General features: G+C 42.5%; 1 protein-coding gene across 1 annotated transcript in view; it reads left to right on the plus strand.

Moving 5' to 3' along the window:
* The window catches only part of LOC142948205 (carboxyl-terminal PDZ ligand of neuronal nitric oxide synthase protein), a 29282-nt gene that overhangs the window by 6059 nt on the left and 2680 nt on the right, over nucleotides 1-20543 (plus strand). Inside the window, exons 3-8 of the mRNA XM_076090073.1 lie at nucleotides 13136-13228; nucleotides 13374-13432; nucleotides 14987-15095; nucleotides 16079-16220; nucleotides 17264-17436; nucleotides 19895-20056. Coding sequence (XP_075946188.1) covers nucleotides 13136-13228; nucleotides 13374-13432; nucleotides 14987-15095; nucleotides 16079-16220; nucleotides 17264-17436; nucleotides 19895-20056 — 738 coding nt within the window. The remainder of the gene's footprint in view (nucleotides 1-13135; nucleotides 13229-13373; nucleotides 13433-14986; nucleotides 15096-16078; nucleotides 16221-17263; nucleotides 17437-19894; nucleotides 20057-20543) is intronic.

Raw genomic sequence — 20543 nt, forward strand, 5'->3', positions numbered from 1 at the left:
CCCCCCCTCCCCCTACGAGCGAACTACTTGCAGCTACTCCGATAAAAAAATTACACATACTCTGAATTCTGTGAAATATTTCTCAACAAAATGTTGCTGTTTTGAATGCTTGACCGAGCTCTTTGTTGTAACTTTTCTGTAAAACCTGATGCTCCAAACTGGAGGTGAGCTGACATCCAGACTCTCTGGGGAACACTTTTTTTTATTTTGACCTTTTAAGTCACAAAAAAAAATCACAGCAGTGAAATAATTTTCTCTTCATGCTGAGGTGGACATTTGAAGTGCTTGTGGTCATTTTCATGAGTGCACGCATTTTTTATTGTGTATTTCTTTTCCTTTTTTTGTTGTTGTATTTTATACTTTTGCTACTGCTTTTTTCTGACACTGGTGTGTGCGGAGGTTAAATGTACCGAAGGGACAGCAGGTCTTTGCTCACATGGATGGACACACAGGTGGTGAGTGGTCCCTGCCTCCACAACCAGCATCATGTTGCACGCAAGCACACACGCACACAGGCTTCTGCTTTCATCATCTGCCCTGAGGCGATGCTGTGTCTTTCAGTGCCACAATTAGTCAGGTCTTGTTCACTCTGATCTCCCCACGCTCACCCAAAAACAAGCCCCATGCTGAGAAAAAGACATGTCTAAAGCCATGAAGTCAATCCTGCTGCGCAGCCGGAAGGCACATTTTCTTCATAGACAATTTCCGAACATTGCTCTCTGCAGCCTGAACACGCACAGTTGGGCCAGTTGTGGTTTTTCGGTACCCTGTGTATATGTTGGATACATAAATATAGAGTGTGTTGTTTGTAGTATTTCCAGACTTGAAAATCATATTATCTAAAAATGACACAAATCAGAAGTAAGCCGACTCAAATGTCATTCTCAACCAGGTCCACTGTATAGAGGAAGTCTTATTTCTACTCTATTAGAGAGCATTGCAATATGTCAGCAAGTCCAAGCTTATAGTTGTGTACAATGTCAACGTTCCAGAGGAGCTCATGGCGGAAACTCATAAACAGTCATCTGTTACTGCCGGCTGCAACGCCTTCTGTAGCTAATCGCAAGTACAAACACAACTTAAGTCAACAGTCACCAGGAACTGTGGACACGTGTGTGGATATACTGGGTCGGTATTGTGTGTGTGTGTGTGTGTGTGTGTGTATAAACTGTTTGTGTCCGTGTCTGTATTCGGTCAAAGTAATTCTTTGTTACTTTGTTTGTAAATTTACAAATGTGGTTCCGCCATCACGATTGCCCCAACAGAACGATAAGAGACGAGTTAGATTAGAATTTCATTTGCATGGTTTGCGACCGTTGGTCCTTTGATGAATGGCGCCGTTAAGCTCTCACTCGCTCTCGCTATTATTCTGCGGATCTCAATCCACCACATATGTCCGGCCACTCCTCAGGTCTCCCCGGCAACCAGCTCTGCCGCCAAAACATGTCTTTCTAAACTCCTCTCCAGGTTTGGGATGGGCTCAAAGTTTGGTGCAGAAGGAGAAACTAACCCCCTCCCATTAGCATATAGAACTATTTTGCAGGTATCCAGTTTTGCAAAAAAAACACAAGATTGAATTTAATACATTTTCACTAATTAAAATCTACGTCTTACCGGAAACCCTTTTATCCATTTTACTTAAAATAAACATGTCAGGTTTGCAGGTTGTTCTTGTCTGCCTGGAAGCGTTCTTTCTTAGCATGAGTAGGCAGATAAACGTGGCCTATTGCGTTATGGTTATTGTTTGTTGGGTAATGATTGAGAAAAGTGCTGCAGGCTTTTGAGCTGGCAGATAGGCTGCCCTACTTCTAAATGTTATTTGTCGTGTGTGTGTATATATATATACATGTGCGTGTGCGTGCCCGTTCATCTCACTTCTCTCATCTTGTTCCAGCGTGCTACATAGAAAAGCCTCAAGGTCTCATTCTCCCGCTCCGGTATGGTTCAAACCTCCTCGTTCTCTTTTTGTTTCGCTACCTTCGTCTCTCTTTCATCGTAGCTGCGTTTGCTCTGCATTCTCCCGCTCTTGTCTCGGGTCTGTGTTGGTTTAAACGAGCAGGAAGCAGTCCGGGTTTAAAAGCTCTCGGCCGAAGTTGACGTTGAGCCGCTACTGACTCCATTAAGCATTCACGGGAACCGACTCCATACTTTTATAGTTGTAACACCTTTCTACTGACTATTTGGAATGATTAGATACCCTTGATGAAGCAATATTACGTTCTCCACATAGAAAGACAGCAAAATCATGGCAGTCAGACTGACTGAATGGGTCAACACGTCAGCTGACCCTCCTCCTGACCTGGGCCAGATGTGGGTCGACTTTTGCCATCCAGCATCTTTGGTTGTAATGTGAGGTGCACAGGTCTCACCTCTGGTTTAGTGAAATGTGCTGGACTGCGCTACAAACTGGGAGACTTTGCTAACAGATATGAACTTTCTCATATCAATGAATTAAATGTGGGTTTGATATGCAGTCAGTTGACCTTTTTGCGTGTGTTCCCTGAATGAAAGGTGTAGAAGTGGCTGCTTAAACAAGCAAATTACATATGTGAAGGTTTCTGAGCATTTGTTTTGTCACAACTTAATGAATAGTCTGACATATCGCAACGCTTATTTGCTCTCTTGCCGAGAGGTAGATGAAAACAATGACAGCACTCTCGTGTATGTGTGCTAGATTGAAAAAGCTACTGCCAGCAGCCAATTAGCTTAGATCAGCACAAAGACTGGAAACAGTTAGTCTGGCTTTGTCCAAACTAAAGGTCACAAAATCCTCCTACCGGCACCTCTAAAGCTCACTGATTAACACTTTATATCTTCTTCTTTTAATCCATACAAGACCAGAATAAAAGAGGCTGTCTATCATATGTATTTACAGGCTTTTTAAGTCCCGATACCAAAGACCGATCAGATACCAGTGTTTAGTTAATAAGCTGTGTGCCTCTTTGTGTGGAGATGAAATGATCAGTCTATCAGGCTTGACTTCAAGCATTGCTTTCCTGATGAAATGTTACAAATAAATACATAGATTTACTTAACTGTTCTTTTTTTTATTTAGAAAATAAATGATACACCAGCAACTTGGTAAAAAAAATCTTTGAAATTAACAGGAATTACAGTTAAAGTATAAAACATTTTAATGCAACATCCAACTGGTCAAAACAGGGATTAAAAGTTCAGTAGATAATGTCTATAGTATATAACGAGCACGCACTTTCAAAAACGACTTGGCAGGTGATTGGATGAACCATCTGTCAATCACATTGTTGCCGAAGCGATTTGGGAGAAGGGCAAAAAAACATGCTTCTGTGTCATCTTTTCACATTGAAAGAATCCAGCCACAGTGCAAGTTAGTACATTGAGTGCACTCCTTATCTACGATTTGCCATTTTGTTTTCATGTTGTCACAAAAACCCAAATTGTATCTGTTGCGTTTGACTAATACGTGGTTCATGGACGCTTTCAGGAATCCAAGACTTGTCAATGGGATTGTGTTTTTGGCTTCGGTCTATTCGGGACACAACGGTTGCAACTTGTTATCCTCTAATTGGATAAATGATGTGTGCAAACCGCTGCTGCTCACCCGACGGACTCTAAACTGTCTTCAGCACTGCCATCCGCCCAGCCACTAACAGGATAACGTATTGTCTGCAGTCCAAATGACGGGGCTAATGTGACTGTCACTCAGATTAACAGCATCTCGCTCTCGCATAGGACCACGTCCCTGCCTGTGAAACTCTGTCCGTTCATTAACGTCACTGAGGCAGCTTAGGTTTTTCAATCAAAGCTGTATTTTCTGCTGTGCGACTTACTTTAGTATTGTTTATATAACACGCCGCTCTGCTGCATTCATTGTTATCTCCACATGCATCAAACCTTTCAGGGCAGGAAAACTGAATGGATAATGAGGGAGGAGACGCCCCATGAGCCGCATAATCAAATGCACTGGAGGCATTAGCATATTTTTGAAGCAGAATTTCCCAAACTCTGTACTTTTTTCATGTTTTGTTGTGCTTGCTTTTGAATATTTTGATCCCAATTGGATTTCATTATAATCTTTGACTGGTCTGGTTTCTCACTTTCTGTGTGTGTGTGTGTGTGTGTTTGCGTATTATGATAAAAACCTGCGCTCCTCAGATGTCTCTCTTATCTTTCTGCCTGGTTGTCTCTGACTCCCCGGGCCATCACCTACATCCGGTGCATCAAACAAGTAGAGGAGTGTGTCGGGACTTTCCAACATTATCCGGGCTCCATTATACAGCTGAAAGTATGACTGAACTGACCTTCTCTGACAACCTTTGGTCAGTAACAGTGGATATGAGATCTCTGTCAGTTTGGGACGGTATTAAACCAGCCAGACATCCCTTTGTCTTTTTTGGGGGGGTAATATCACATAGATGGCACAGTGATCCTCTTGGTTATAACACTTAATTCTGAACATTGCTCATCTCCTAGTCCTTTGATTCTGCACAAAAGGCATTCAGTGCTTTTGATTGCCTCTTATCTGCTGCATTGCATTACTGATGGTGATTCACAGAGCCTCAGCGATAGAGAGCCACCAAATCAAAACACTAACTTTGCTGTTTTAGAAAAAAAACGATGATACCATGATTTCATCCCCAAAGCGTGCAGACGGCGTTAAGTAGAGTGGATCTGACTGTCGTCAATCAGTGGCGCACTTTGCCCAACCTTCTGTTGTCAGACAAGTTGCTGCCGGTGTAGTGGGCTACATGAGAAGCTGTCTCTGTCCTCTCAGACACGGATTAAAGCTACTCATGACTGAGCTTTATGAAACCTCTCACACGCTATTAAAGCCTCTTCCAAAGGGCTTTTTTGGGGACATGTCTGCATGTAAGGCACAGATGGCGCTCCCCTGATTCACACCCCGACGTTTACCCCCCTAAAACAGGGTTGACATGTGGTTAATCGGGCTGTTGATTTGGCCTCAAACCTCACATTGTTTTATTAAATGGTTCATCACCTACTTTCTTGTCCCCCCCCTCGTTTCCTTTCATCATGTAGCTCCTTCACACCAGCTGTATAGTCTCCCCGGTGCCCTGTCCAATCACATATAAAGCTACAACTTATAAGATATGTCCATATTATATCTTCAATCAATATGTTAATTATGCACTCAAGTCACTCTTAGCACATTTGAGGTTATCATAGATCTCTTCTTCTGCACTGGAAGAATTGAATGGTTTGTACAGAGATTGGGAGCATTTTCGATTGTCCCTCAACGGCTCTCAACACGTCGACTGCGGGCCGTCATCATGTTGACTATATAGTAGCTCAAACGCTGTAACTGTGTTTTTACAGTATATGGATGTAGTTTGGGGATGGTTGCCCCCCTGCACTGGGTGCTAAAGGATTTAAGAGCCTGTGATCTGACGGCGTTCGTCCTGGTAATCCTATTACTCCGACTGCTGCTTTGCCAGACTGCTGCATTGGACAGGGCCATGCTCAGCATCTCTGTATTTTTCATGGTCCCATTGCAGCTATTCACATCCATAACTAGCTTCAGCCTGGTGTTACAGCGTAAGTTGGTCATGTTGAGTTTAAAGAAATAATTATTTGTCTAAACAGACAAACACAAATTACTCAAGTGAACCAACGAACCATACAGATCTTGAAAAACTCACTTTGTCAGTGCTTGTACACATACATTTGTGTATCTGGAATGTCTACCAACCCACAAACTGGAAAATACGACGACCATGTCAGTTTTTTGTGGGCTGCTTAAATCAGAAATCATGTGGCTCCCCTTCCTATATGTCCCATCACATTAGTATAATTCCAGGATCTACGCATATGCAAATATCTATTGTTCAACCTCACCAGCAATGATCTGATATATTGTGGCTCATTTTCTTAGATTTCAGCGGAGTCACTTGTGATTCAGATTTGCATTTAAAGGAGACGGTTCACTGTCTCTTATTGCAATAACTTGGAAGAGGTTTTCCGTGTCAGACTGTCTGCTCTCCTTCCATCTTTCACTTTGTTTTTCTGTAAGTTATTAGATAATGTCAATAATAACCTGAAGACTATGAGTAGATCTATTTACTGTAGTGTCTTTGTGAGTACACATGCGGATGTACGTACTTTAGAGTGTATCCGTGTGTGCACCTTTCACACGCATTGAGAGTAAGTGTTTGGCATGCTCAAGGCGTTCCTTTTGTATTTCCTCCGCGTCCCATGTGACTAACCCTGAGTAGACTCCGTCAGCGCTCTGTGACTGGCTGTCCTTTCACTGTGCCTGTCAGCGAGTCACTCAGGCGTGGGTCCACTCTCGCTGCAAGGGCGCCAACGCTCGAGGAGTGCCTGCACCGGGTCTTATAGCCTCTTCCTCTGACAAACCTGCTTCAAGTGTAGTCGATTCCTCTCCAAAGGTACGAACCGACTCGTCCCGCATCACGTTTACTGTTTTCATCTGTGGCGGCTTTTCATCCTGACTTTTCCTCTTTGATTTGAGATGGCCGGACATGACGATGATGATCAATTAAGTGTACCCCATGGTCTGCTGTGATGGCTGCCCACAGTTAAGGGCCTTTGATTCCTTCCCTGCCTCCGTCCAGACGTATTAACACGGGCCACGGGGATTGATCAATCCTGTCTGTCAGCCACTATAAACACACTTGCAGTGTAAGTAATGAAAGTCATTTATCTGAAGAAGTCACAGCTGTAGCTCCCAGATGGAGCCGGAGCAGTGTCGGTGCCAGCTGTACTTGCTTATCGGTCGAGATTTCTATCACTGAAATCCAGAATAAACATGCTGGGAAAAAAAGACAAAAAAATGCCCTTCAGTTTAAACTGTTCCAAAGTTTATTTCACACTAAAAGCCTCAGATATTCGACGCCTTTGCAGTAAATTCCAGTCTTGCTTGTAACCCCGCTGTCATGGAGAAGCTCCCGTTAAGCAGCCTCTTCAAGCTGGTTGTTTCCTGTTAGCGCCGTGTCTCCCACAGGACCAGACTACTGCTGCTCGCTGTAGGCTGCCAACAGACTGAGCCCAGGAGTCCAATCCATAATACGGGCACTCAGGCGGAAACCACTCACGTAGGCACAGACAGGCACCAACCCGCAAGCGTCCAAACAGACACACTTTTTTTTTTACATGTTTATCTAGCTCTTGTATCTTTATTCTTTTGTTTCACATAACACCCAGTGTGCACAAACACAAACTCCCGTCCGTTCCTGGTCTAAGCCAAGGTCGTTGTTCGTGGCAACTGCCGAGGTAATTGCTCCCTTATCGCACCCCTGCTGACTAATGATGAGACGAGCCACTTCACGCCAGAGGTTTGGGCCTCTGCGGCGACATGGGAGTCACTCCGTCCTCCCCGTTTGGCCGTGAGGCGGAGAGGACTGTCGGAAAAAATACCACTCACAGGGAGGGAGACTCTGGTTCTTTGTTTAAGTAATGGGACATTGCAAGATGCGACTGCTTGATTGTCAAAAAAACACCATTTCCTTCTCACAAAAATTAGCACTCACAGTTGGAGTTTAACATGAAATTTTTATTTCAAATAGTTTTCCAGTACTTTGATTTCCCTCCTCAGTTAAATGCCAGGCTGTTGGGCAGCTGTTGTGTTTCTCAGCTCCCAACAGTCATCTCTTTGTGTACCCAACTGGGGAGAAAAGCAGTGAAATTCCTTGGAACTCCCCAAATCATGTGAATTGTAATGAAGGGGTTGCTAGGTTGCCATCTATAGGGCCTATTGTGGACTCCTGTATGGGTTCAGTGGTACTACAGGGAGCATCAATGACCCACAATGCACCCTGCATTCCACTGCTTTTGAGGATCGAGGAAGCGGAGTGGGGGGGGTTGCCCATAACTTCTCATTCCAATGATTTAAATCCAACTCATTTATTCACTCTGAAAATATCCAAAAATAGTTCCACATCCAACTTTTCTCTTAAGATTTCTCTGAAGCCAGATTTGAAAGCATGAACCAAGTAACATTAACTGAAGGAATCCGCTGCCTTTTCATTAAGAGGTTGCTGACAGATAGCCAGGCGGTTTAGTTACAGTATCTGCAGCACAACTACTTCCACTAAATGACTGGAACTGCTTTCCCTCCTAGAAAAGAGGAGATGAACGGTTGACTTCACTAGAGTCCCTCGTGTCCTCTGGGGCGTCCTCTACAGACTCACGCCTCCTCATCCCTCATGGTATGAAGACGAGATTAGATCTTGATCTGTATCTTGGGCTCATGAGATCCAGCTTGTTTGTGTGTATTCATACCTGTTGAATAATAGTTGTAGGGTAAGTTTTGCCTCCCAAATGCTTACAAAATACCACTCTTTACACTTGAAAGAGTAGTTTAACATTTTCTGAAATACGTCTATTCACTGCCTGTTGAAGAGGTAGATAAGAAGACCAATATCAATGTCAGCTTATCTTAGCTTAAAGACTGGAGGTAAGAGGCTAGCCTGGCTTTGTACAATGATAAAAAACCTGAAACGGCTTTAAGTAACTCCCAGTGAAACCACAACCTATCGTTTCCAAAAATGTCTAAAATGACTTTTCCTTTAACATTCATTCACACCTTCCCAATGCTTTTTTCTGTTGTGGCTAATATATGTTTACAGAATATATTCTAGAATTTCAAAGAAGCCGTCACACCAAATGATATTGTGTTCGCTCGCTCAGATATTGCTAATAAAAGGTGAGTGGCCTCTTGGCTCCTCTGGTTTGATCTTGCAATATGCTTGTCTCTATTCCAAAGTGGAAAACTTCAAACACACAACACTGGGATCTGAGAGGCAGCTTTCCTCTTCCTCGTTTTGTGCACATAGCACCAGCGCACAGCCATCGCCTTTCCATCTGACACTCTCATGATAGATTGCAGAGGAGCGCTGGCTCAGATTTGTTCCGCTGTCTGGGAAGACTGATGAGTCTGCCGGTTTAAATTCACACATCCAGGCGGAGAAAGGTTTAGAATAAATGCTCTCACTCTGTGTGCTTTGGGCCTGAACATTGCTGTAGCACTGCAGCACTCGCAGTCAGCACTGGAGGCATAGTTTTTAAGTGTGCGTCTTAGAACTCGGGGAACGCGCCATAAACTTTTTTTTAAAGTGTTCGTTCCGCTGTTGATAACAAGAAAACCACAACAATGCAAGTGCATTAAACCCATGAATATTTCAAAGCACTTGTCACTTAAGCAAAGAAAATATAAAAATTTCATACTTTGGAATGAAGTTGCAAAATCCCATTTTGCTTCACCAGAATGCCGGCATAAACTGTGAATTATGAAAGAGGTGTGTGTGTGTGTGTGTGTGTGTGTGTGTGTGTGTGTGTGTGTGTGTGTGTGTGTGTGTGTGTGTGTGTGTGTGTGTGTGTGTGTGTGTGTGTGTGTGTGTGTGTGTGTGTGTGTGTGTGTGTGTGTGTGTGTGTGTGTGTGAATGTTTGGAGTCTGATGTGGTTGGTAAAGGTAGTAAGTTGCCTTAGACTTAGCAGTGTGTAGGTTATCTGGGAAGTGTAGTTTCTTTACTTCTCACACTCTCATTGCCAGTGAGTTCTTCTCTCTAGATGTCTTGTCTGGTTTTCGGAGCCTCGAAATAGATTTTATATGAGAGTTTATACGGTGATGCTTCAGCAGGATGAAGTACAGTATATGGATGCTGAACATTACAAACGCTAGCTTGTGTAGTTTTATGATCGATTGTTATCTAGCTGTAAAGACTGGTGCTCATTATGTTTGGTTACCACTTACCAGTGTTTTCAGGTACGCGCCAGTCACACAGTCCTGATGTTTCACACACACACACACACTCACACACACACACACCTGAGACCATTCCCTTCCCTGGACATAATGATCATATACGCTTGGGCTGCAACTAACAATTATTGTCATTATTGTTGAAGCTGCAGTCCATTTTCTTGATTAATTCATTAAATGTTTGGTATATAAAATGTCTTTTTTTTGTTCAACCAACAGTCTAAAACAGTCTATTCAATTTACAGTGCTATTGTAACATTTTTACAGTCAATGTGTGTAAAGTCTCAGACATGCTATCAAATACCTGATACTGTACTGAAAGCCCTCCACTCTGAGGCAAAACGCATCACTGTGGGAGTGGGATGAATTAGTGATTACACTTAGCTAGTGAGACATAAATAAGATACAGACGAAGATAAAGTTTGAATTCATTTTATCCGCTTATTGAAGATAAAGGAAACAGCTTTTCTTCATTTTTTTACCAGTTGATTGACGGGTAAAGGAAAAGTATAGAGATTTGTATTTGTTTCTTCGCTCTATTTTATCTAATAACCTTTGACTTTTCTGTGAATTTCCTCATCTCATTACATGCCCCAGAGCAAACATTGTAATCTCAATATCGGTAGATTTTGCACAGGCTTCATAAGCGTAGTGCAACAGAGATAAATGAAACTCAGCACCTGCTTTTTGGTTTCACACGTTCCTTTCATCTCACCGCTCCACTATTGCAGCATCAGCCTTCCTCCTCTTTCTACGCCGGCTATTCCTTTCTCTCCGTCTCTGTGGTGTGTTTCCTCCTCTCTCTCTCTCTTCCTCCCTGAACCTATTCTCCATTTAATCAGCTCTCTCAGGACTCTGTTCTGTATAATTAGAGACTGGAACTTTAATCACCATGGATCCAGGGCAGGGAGAGCAGGGCATTTCAAATAGACACAAGCAGGAAATCAGCATGAAAGAAAGTATGGGAAACGGATGTGACAGAAAATGTTTCTTTTTAAGTCATGGCATTTATTTGCTGTCGGCCTGTGCACACGTTGATACAGACAGGAAGGACGCAAGGTGAACACAAACTGTTTCCGAGGTTCACACAAGACAAATAAGACTCAAACTATTTCATAACCATGTCTGGTAGGTCTTGACTTTTTCATAATGGAACTAATTGTTCCATGGCAGCATTGTGTAGCAAGGTGTCCTTACATAACTGTCTCCTCACCTCCTCTCCTTCTGTCTCCTCCTATCTGCTTCACCTCCATCTTCTTACTCCTGGCTTGTTTCCACACTTTCATTTGAACCTCTCCTTTTTAAACGACATATCATCCTCTCCTCTCTCTCACCTTTACTTATTCATGCGGCTAAAGAATTCACTCTTGCTGTATACCAACTTTGACAGAATGTGGTAAATAGAAGATAGTCAAGAAAATTGTCAAAACTTCTACTGTTCACCTCAATTTATGAACACAACGTTAATTTTGACTTGGGTCAGTGACCTATGGTTTTTATTTATTCATAGTCTGAAGTATAACTTGGAGACATTTGGACATTAAAACACATTTTAAAGCGACTGTAATAGATATTTTTGTAATCAAAGAAGATTAATACCACTGTCTATATGACAAATATGAAGTTATAGTCAGGAGACCATCAGCTAGGCTACAGACTGGAATCAGGAGGAAACGGCTAAGATAAGATGGAGCTTTATTCATCCCGAAGGGAATTCTTGTGGCAGAGTTTGATCAAAGATTACAACAAAAAAACAATAGAATTAAAAACATAATCGTATATGAACAATAGAACAACAATGGATTAACAATGACTCAGTGTAAAAGAAGAACTAGCCTGGCTTTGACATATAAAGCTTGTATCATATTCAATGGACAGACATCGGAGTAACATCAATCTTCTCTTCAAATGTTCAGCAAGAAAACAAATGAGTTGTTTTGTAGAATGTCAAACAGTTTTCTTCTGTGTTAAACGGTGAAGCCAGACAGCCATTGCTCCTATATTTGACCTTGTACGACCCACTGTCTGTGGCCGGACAGACCCACCGTCTGTGGCCGGACAGACCCACCGTCGGCCTCGATAGCTGGTAGTGTTGAACCCCGCTTCGTGTTTAAAAAGTGACGCTGATTTGATTCGACAGGCCAGACTTGCTTAGCTCGTCAGCAGAGAGCCGGGCCAGCTGACGAGGCGGAGACATGTTAGTCGCCCGGTGCAGACACAGCTGTTGTGTACCACTCAGCAAACATCCTGGGCTTTTTGCCTAAATGTTGTTTAATTTAGCGGCTGTAGTTTTTGTTCTGTGCCCCTAAGAAGCAGACGCGCGATGCCTGTAGCCACGTGATCATTTCTTGTCACTTTCTATTCATAACAACTTATCAGCCGTGTGGCAGGTCCTCAGGAACGGCCGGGGATATTTTAGAGGATTAATGAGGTAAAACGTCCCAACTTTTAACCCTATTTATTGACTACAGTCAGTCAGAATACAGCTGCATTGGGTATGTTGACCTATTGGATGTTGGTTCTCATTACAGTCAAGGTGAAGTTAGGCAATCTCTCTCTGTTATCCAAGTGTCCTTCCTCTTTCCTCTGGAGAAGTGTTCTCTTCCCCGTAGGCTTGCTTATTCAACAGACGTTATCAGTGCTCCTATTGTGAGCTTCCAAGCTAATAAAGATGTTAATGTGAAGTTCACTGCCGATCATGTTTTAGTGCTGAAAGATTGTTCCCAACGAGGCCCTTCACTCTGTAAGCATGCCAAATGTGCAGCAGGACACAAACAGCGACCGCAATAAGGAGGTCGAGTGGTGTGAGAGTGTGCGTGTGCAGTGTGACGACTGTAAGGCAAGTTTATTTATACAGCGCATTTCAGCAACAAGGCAATTCAAAGTGCTTTACATAAAACATCAAAAGACAGAGTGCAAAAGAAACACAGTCATGTAAATACAATTTAAAAACAGAATATAAAATAGAATCAAGCTAAAATAGAATAAGACAGTTTAATCTTCCTTTTTTGAGACTTCCTGAAATGTGTTGATTTCAGCCTCCAGTGTTGAGAATTATTGCATTTTTCTGTCTTACTTGATGCTAAACTGAACATATTTGCATTAAGAATTGTTGTTTGAACAAAACAAGCCTTCTGGATGAATTAGTCATCTTGGGCTCTGGGAGCTTGTGATGGGCATGTAAAGTAAACAGTATTTGGCAGATTAATCCATAATGAAAATAAACATTAGTGAAGCTAATGGTTTCCAAGCTCCTGACTGATTCATCATGTGTTTTTATTCAGTCATGTGTAATCAACTGCAACCAAACCTCCTCTATGAAACCAACAAAGCTTAATTCACTGACAGGAAAGATAAATTACTATTTAAATGTTACACTAGTATTCCTAAATGATTCTTTTGTGTCTGCCTTGGTAGTATGAATTCAAGGCCAAGAACATCAAGAAGAAGAAAGTCAGCATCGTGGTGTCTGTGGACGGAGTGAAGGTGTTGCTGAGGAAGAAACCGAAGGTAACGAACTCTCAGAGGAATACCAGAAAACCCTTTTCTACTGGATTCAGAAAGTAAACGGCGGAGTCGGTGACAAAAATACAAAAGTTTTTGGACACAAGATGCGTTATCGGTGCTTAATCACACTCATCTGTCTCATACACAGAGGAAAGAATGGACGTGGGACGAGAGCAAGATGCTGATCATGCAGGATCCCATATACAGGTCAGTCCACCACTCTCAGTCTCTCACTAATTCATATGTTCATGCTGTGTGGTAAACAAATATTAAATCTATTGTTGCCTGATATCCAGTCCAGTCTGTTCTATCCACTCTGCGTCTTCTTGTTAATCTATTACTGCGAGTATACTGCAGATAGTACGCACTGTATGTCTCTCTGTGGAAGTTCTATCCTGCAGCTGGACTTATGGAGATGACTCTTTGGCTTTTACAGGCCCTCCCATCTACTTTACTATGCAGGACTAATGTGATTGAATGTACGAATGCTATATGTGCCAAATGCACTTTTATAAGTTGGCATAATAAATAATCTATAGCTTGTGCTTGTACTTGGTGAAGCATATGTTTTTCAATATGTAATTGTCTTAGGTGAGGCATCCCACACAGGTTATAATCACAGGAGACTGGTGAGACCCTCTGTACAGTTTGTTTCACACAATTTCTCAGCATGTGTGCCCAAAGAAAAATGCTTTTAATTATGGCCACAGCATCCCATTACCCACCCTGCCTGTTGACATGCTGATGGAGCCTGTCAACCAATCATCAACGGGTCCGTGGAGCTGTCAATTACTGCTAAACAACTCGCAGCAATTACACCGTAAAGTGTCAAAATACGACTGCCTGTCTGAGAGGAAAGGGTAAATTTAGAATGGAAAGAGCAGGCGGAAATTAAAGGTAAGATTTTTGGTCAGGGGAACTGTAAAATATATTTTTGTTCTTTTTTTGGCTGGCTAAAAACAAGCAATTATAGCTAATAAGGCAACCTCCTCATGGAGATGGAAACCTCAGTGATGGAAAGGAGTAGGCAGCCACTTATAAGTGTCTTAACATCACACATCTAACCTGTGTGTGTGTGTGTGTGTGTGTGTGTGTGTGTGTGTGTGTGTGTGTGTGTGTGTGTGTGTGTGTGTGTGTGTGTGTGTGTGTGTGTGTGTGTGTGTGTGTGTGTGTGTGTGTGTGTGTGTGTGTGTGTGTGTGTGTAAATTATATATCGGTGGGAGGATCTCATTCGGCAAAGCCACGCATCATCGAGGAACCGTGTGTGCTGGGTATAATTGTCCCTGCTGCTTGGGTTACTGTGGGTGTGTTTGTGCAGTGGGGGGTACATGGTACACACCGTCTCACGCGACTTTCCGTAGATGATGGTCATAAGTTGTTTGACCGGTTCCGAGTGGAGTTGTTTTATAGCAGTAAAGCTGCAGATGGACCCGTTGCTCTGCCAATTTACTGCAGTGTGTGCAGGGTTTCTGGCAAGGACAGAGCCAGACGAGACGGCATACTTGTACAATATAAGACACAAAGACATTACAGTAGTATGGCATGTATTTATATAAAGAATTATACTGTAAATAGTCCCCTTTTATTCTATGTTTTAGGTCAGGTTTTTCTCCCTGATCTCAGTATTTTTTTAAAGTTATTTGTTCATAGGAGGATTGTGACTGAAGAAGAAAATAAATGTCTATAAATATATTTTCTTTTTCTTTTTCTTTGAGGTTTCTGTAACTTCTATGTATTTAAATTTGGTGTCATGTTTTCCAGGATTTTCTACGTGTCTCATGACTCCCAGGACTTAAAGATCTTCAGCTATATCGCGAGAGATGGTTCCAATAATTCCTTCAGATGTAACGTCTTCAAGTCAAAGAAGACGGTACAAGAAAAGCCCACCCACACACACCTCCTGACTGCAGACATGCACAGCTGATTACACACACACACCTTTCTGGGGAACAGGCTTCATGCACAACCCTGCTGCTCTTGTGTTTCACCACTCCTGAGATTCCTTGTTTAAATAACTGAGAACAAAACTGACTATCACACAGGGAGCATACCATCATAGAGGGAGAAGAGATACAAATGTTCATATATCAGCAGCGTCAGTAGGCCTTGAAGCCATAATACATGTTGCATTTTGAGTAAGGCTTCCTTCCTTTTCCTAGCTGTAAAAACCTGTGCACATATTCTTCTCACGACTCAATCTGCTGCTGTCATTGCTCCTTGATTTAAACCCCACAGCTGCATACAGCAAGTGTGCAGAACACTGTGGGACACACCGCATGCAGAGTTGCCTCAATTGTCTGTGTCTCGCTACCTGTGACTGAAGGTTATTTGTATTCTACGGTTTTAAAATTTATATTCGATTTAAGAATTAATTTCCTGATTATGTCAGCTCAGTTAATCAATTTTTGTTTTACGTTTTATTTCATTTCTGGCGGCTAAATTAATTTCCTGTCTCTTAAGATCCACAGCCTGCAGTGAATACAGAACTGATGCGGTTAGAATGCGGTTTTACAACTTTGCCTTTGTGTGTTGCTGCAGTGCTGGCTCACAGGCCAGCTATTATCAGTCCGCTGTAATGAGAATTGTTCCACAGAAGTGATGTCATTAGTATTTGATCGTTTGTATTCTACTGCATGCCAAGGATGACTGAGAGCGTTCATGTTTTCACTCCGTCCGAAGGTTACAACCAGGGTTTTCACTGATTCACTTATCTTGCAGCAGACAGGAGGGGACTTGATCAGTGAAATGTTTGGTGCTTGTTGTTGAATACTTATTCTCAAAAAATCTGGCCTTTTTATCTCAAACTCTCTCTCTCTCTCTTTGTCCATCTGCCTCCCTCCCTCTCGCTGACAGTCGCAGGCCATGCGTATTGTGCGCACAGTAGGTCAGTCCTTTGATGTGTGCCACAAGCTCAGTCTGCAGCATGCTGAGCAGGACGCAGACGGACAGGCGGATGGAGAGAGTGACAAGTCCACAGAGGAGTCCAGCAGCGACGGTGAGGCCTATCTGAAGAGGGTTTTCTGTTATCTGCTGTGCACAGTGTCGCCTTTTGCAGAGTGCATTGAAATAAACATAGACAAACATGCATATTGGGTTACTTTCTTATTGTGGCTGATTTCAGTGACCTGTAAATGACAATATATTAAAATAAGGTATTTATAGTATAAAGCAATACACCGAGCCTTCCACCTCTTTGTAGGCCAAACAGAAGAAACACGGCACAAAACTAAGAGGCAATCTGTAAAACACTTGTGCTTACGATGTGTTTGAGTCCACACCTCTGATAGCAAAGAGACATTTTTTTTTTACAGAATGTGAAGCATGCCTTCTTCACTTTCTAGATATTTCATAAAGTGAGTGAGCAGCTTTATGGTTTCTAACAAAGAAATGACGCCAACCATTCCTCACAGAGATGCATGCTGGTATATTAAAACACACATTGGAAATGTGGTGTTTATGAGCCTTTATTGGTCATTTTGGTCTCATGAGGACCATCTCTCTCCAGGCTAAAGCTTGACCTTAGTTTCATTACACGCCTCTTTATAACCTAAATGGAGCCATCAAACCTCACCAGCTCATTAATTCAGCACAGCGATGAAACGACAGCAACACAGATGTCGGGTTACACTGGGATGTAAACAGATTTAAGAAACAACATCAAGCTAATCTGGACTTGAGTGTTATCTGAAGCCTCATGCTTCGTTCGTTTCATGTGAGATGGAGTGTACCGATGGGCAAGATTCCCGTGATTACAACTTTAACACAACGTTGATTGCCGCTGTTTCCAGTAATTACTGTAATTTGCACTGTGAATGAATAGTTGTCTGGCACTGAGCGACAGTTGTGTGACAGGCAGAGTTGATCATGTGGGGGTTAAACCACTGTGTATGTGCTCAAAGTAGCATTAATTTAGGGTTTAGTTATCTCAATGAAGGCATCCCTTTTTGTATGCTTTTAATAGACTCGTGCGTTGTTTTACGTAAGCCCTAGAGGCGATGGCGACGTTTTTGCTAATTGTCCATGTGTTTTCCTTCACAGGTCGTAAGCTGACGGGGGCAGAGCGAGGGGAGGAAGAGGAGGACAGCAAACTTGGAGGAAGACGAGGGGGAGAAGATCCTTCAGCGGGCACGTCCCTGTGTGAAAAGGCAGTCAATGAAATCCTGCAGAGTCTGGCTGAACTGAACGTGGTCAAACCTGGACAGACCATCATAGTAAGACCGCAGCGCACACACACACACACACACACACAATGAATTGCTGAGGGCAAGAAGGTTATAATAAGCACATTCTGTGCTTGATACAATATAATTGTTTACAGTCCTGCCCAGCAGTATGAAGGCATTTCAAAGGTGAAGAATGGGATTTAGATTTAATGTTTTAAAGCTGAACAAAAAAACTAAATTTTTTAAAGAGGATAATACAATTTTTTGTAATTAGCATCCAAGGGTTAAGCCTCTGAATTTGAATTTCCTATGGTACAAAAATGTATGAGGTGGAGCCATTGTTCTGCTAAGTTTGTATCCCACTCAGAAAATAAAAGCTAGCAAGCTGTATTCCATTCAGACTGCAGAAGCTAGTTAGCCTAGCTTGCTAACACCACTGATTCCCACAAGAATGGACACTTTTCGACACCGTTATTTCGACACCTGCTGAGTCAACTTAAATGGCTAACTTCAGACTAGCGTCATCGTCAGCTGTTATTATTAAATGGAAGTACGGTTTGGTTGATTTGTCGCTTGGGACATTTTTGAAAAAGAAGTTGCTAAGTGGGTCGTTAAAGTTGTTAAATCCAGTGACAAAATTGCCAAGTTGGCAGCACTGACAGTTGGAATTGATGCGATATTATTTCACGTCACCTTTTAAGTGTTCCACAGTTTATTAATAATATGCGTTTCCTTACTCAAGCTGTGTTTCTTGCCATAGTCATTGGACAGCTAAACCTCGCAACAGTGAAATTCAAGGGCGGGCTCGTGACATCGTGAACACCACATTCTCATGACGGTTTCCATCACAGATTTTATTACTGACACCTGCAGCAGAATCCACATTTGAATGATTACAGGTTGTTGTTTTTTCGCTCCAGACAGCTTCTGGCTTTGTAGCTACAGGAAAAAATCCCTCTGCTGTGATTCATTGCTTTGGCCTCAGTGCTGTGTTTGATGCTATTCTCCAGGCGGAGTGCTGCCAAATGGCTCATTGAACTTAGGAAGTACAGTACAGTGCTTTGTCATCTACTGCAGCACCTGACCAGAGCATTGACTGCAGCTCTCCATGACTAACACACAGGTGGCAGCAGATACTGTAGGCATGAAACAACCCGGTCACGCTTGCGTGAGGTAAAAAGACGCCAGTTTAGTTTGTCTGTGTTTGAGATTTCGCAGGCTTTAAATCCTTATGAAGTTAGGAGCTGACTATCATCTTTCTTTGACTATCACAGGATGAAAAGATGCAAACATGCGGGCTTTTGTGTGTCATGATGCTTTATGTTGGATATGTTACCAGAGTGAGTGTAACGGCCGTTATCATGCTGCTGAAAGAGAGCGTGAGTTGGATTGAAGAGAGGGGACCTGAATATTCCTGCTGGCTGTGAAAGGGGGACACTTAATCCCACTAAAAAAAAAACCTAGTCTGTTCCGTTTGATTTCTGAGAAACGCCACCGTAATCCCGTTGAGGGGTTCACGAACATCTGCTCCATGGAGATAAGCAAGGAGAGAGGGATGGAAGGAGGAATAATGAGCGATCAGGATAACAGAAAAAAGGCCAAACAACATTGAATTAAAAAAATAAAAAATAAAATTCAAGGGCTGCTACGAATGGTTGTTAAATAAAGGCCCCGAAAACATCATTTTACAGGGGCTTGAATCTGCTCATGAGTTTAATTGTTTTGTTTATTATTTTGTCATAATTTAACAAACTCGGATAATTTGCTCCATCCTAACTTTGTGTGTGCAGTCTATTCAGATTAGATTGACAGTAAACCCATGGTGTGATGATATGGTGGTGATTTTACGAAGGTGTTACTTTGTCTTTAGCCTACGTCTTGCGGTCCCAAATTAAAACGTACTTTTCTTTTGACATGCATTTCAAATGTCTTACTTATTTAGGGAAGCTAATGATATACTGAGGAAGATGGCTCTCTCATATAAGAAACACTTCGGTGCTGTTCTTTCCCGTGTGCTACTTCGCCCTCTAGTGGTGTGATACAGGAGTTACAATATACTGTGTGCCAAAGAAAGTTATTTTGCATTACAGCAGTAGCAATGTATGCAGTTATACAGATTTATTTTGTATGTGTTCATGACTTGGACACACTAACACACCAAGTCCATCTTTGTGGTCAGTCCTGATGAGGGGTTACAGTCGGGCTCCAGGGGGCTCCAGATCAGTGGGTCGCAGTCCTGGTCTCAGGGACTCTGGAGCACTGGGTGAATCCTATTCTACTGGTTTAATTGCATTAATCTGGGGTCAAAGGTCTAAAAATAGCTCCTATTATCTAACGAGGAGTAAAAACTGGCAGCACTATGGGTCCAACATTGAAGTCTGTTGTGTCTTTGATGGTTGTTGTGGAGAATACAGTATGTGTCAGAATACCATATATATGTACGTTTTTACATGTATTTTCCTTCCATCAATATGATGTACTTTTCTGTGTGTGTGTCTGTGGTCAGGACTTTGATCGAAGGTCCGTCTTCACCGTGACATCCCAGGGCGTTACTCCCAGCAGCCCTTGCTCTCGCTCTCTCACTCCGCTGGCATCGCAGCACTACCTGCAGCTTCTTCAGCAGCAGCTACAGCAGCAACAGCAGCACACGCAGGTGGCCGTCGCACAGGTAGGAAACACGCCTCCATGCACAGTGTGCTGGTTGTGTAAAACACAGCGGCAGGCTTGGCTGAAAACACCTCATGACCAAACTGTAAAAATATGTTACGACTACTGTATTACACCTATTTTCATTACCAATTAATTCAATGCTTAGTGTTCTCGATCGATCGTGAAAAAATGCCCGTCGCAACTTCCTAGAGCCCAAGTTGATGTCTCCAAACGTCTTGTTTTATTCGACCAAAAAGTCGCAATTAGTGACATTAACATTTCCTCACAGTCTTTGCTCTTTGTAAAATCATCCAGTGACAGACTTATTTCAAATCTCACCTGTTTTCAGTAAAAGCTGGTTTACACTGACCGGGCTAATACACATTCTGCTTCACACCATCACACATCCAGAGCACAGTTAAGCAGAACAGAAACAAATGGAGGTGCTCTTCATCTCGAGTTCATCAGTCTGTCAATCACACTAAAGCCCCAATAACCTGTGTGAG

This window comes from Anarhichas minor, unplaced genomic scaffold (assembly GCF_050575085.1).
Source record: "Anarhichas minor isolate MPS153535 unplaced genomic scaffold, ASM5057508v1 ptg000002l, whole genome shotgun sequence".
In the NCBI taxonomy this organism is placed as follows: Eukaryota; Metazoa; Chordata; class Actinopteri; order Perciformes; family Anarhichadidae; genus Anarhichas; species Anarhichas minor.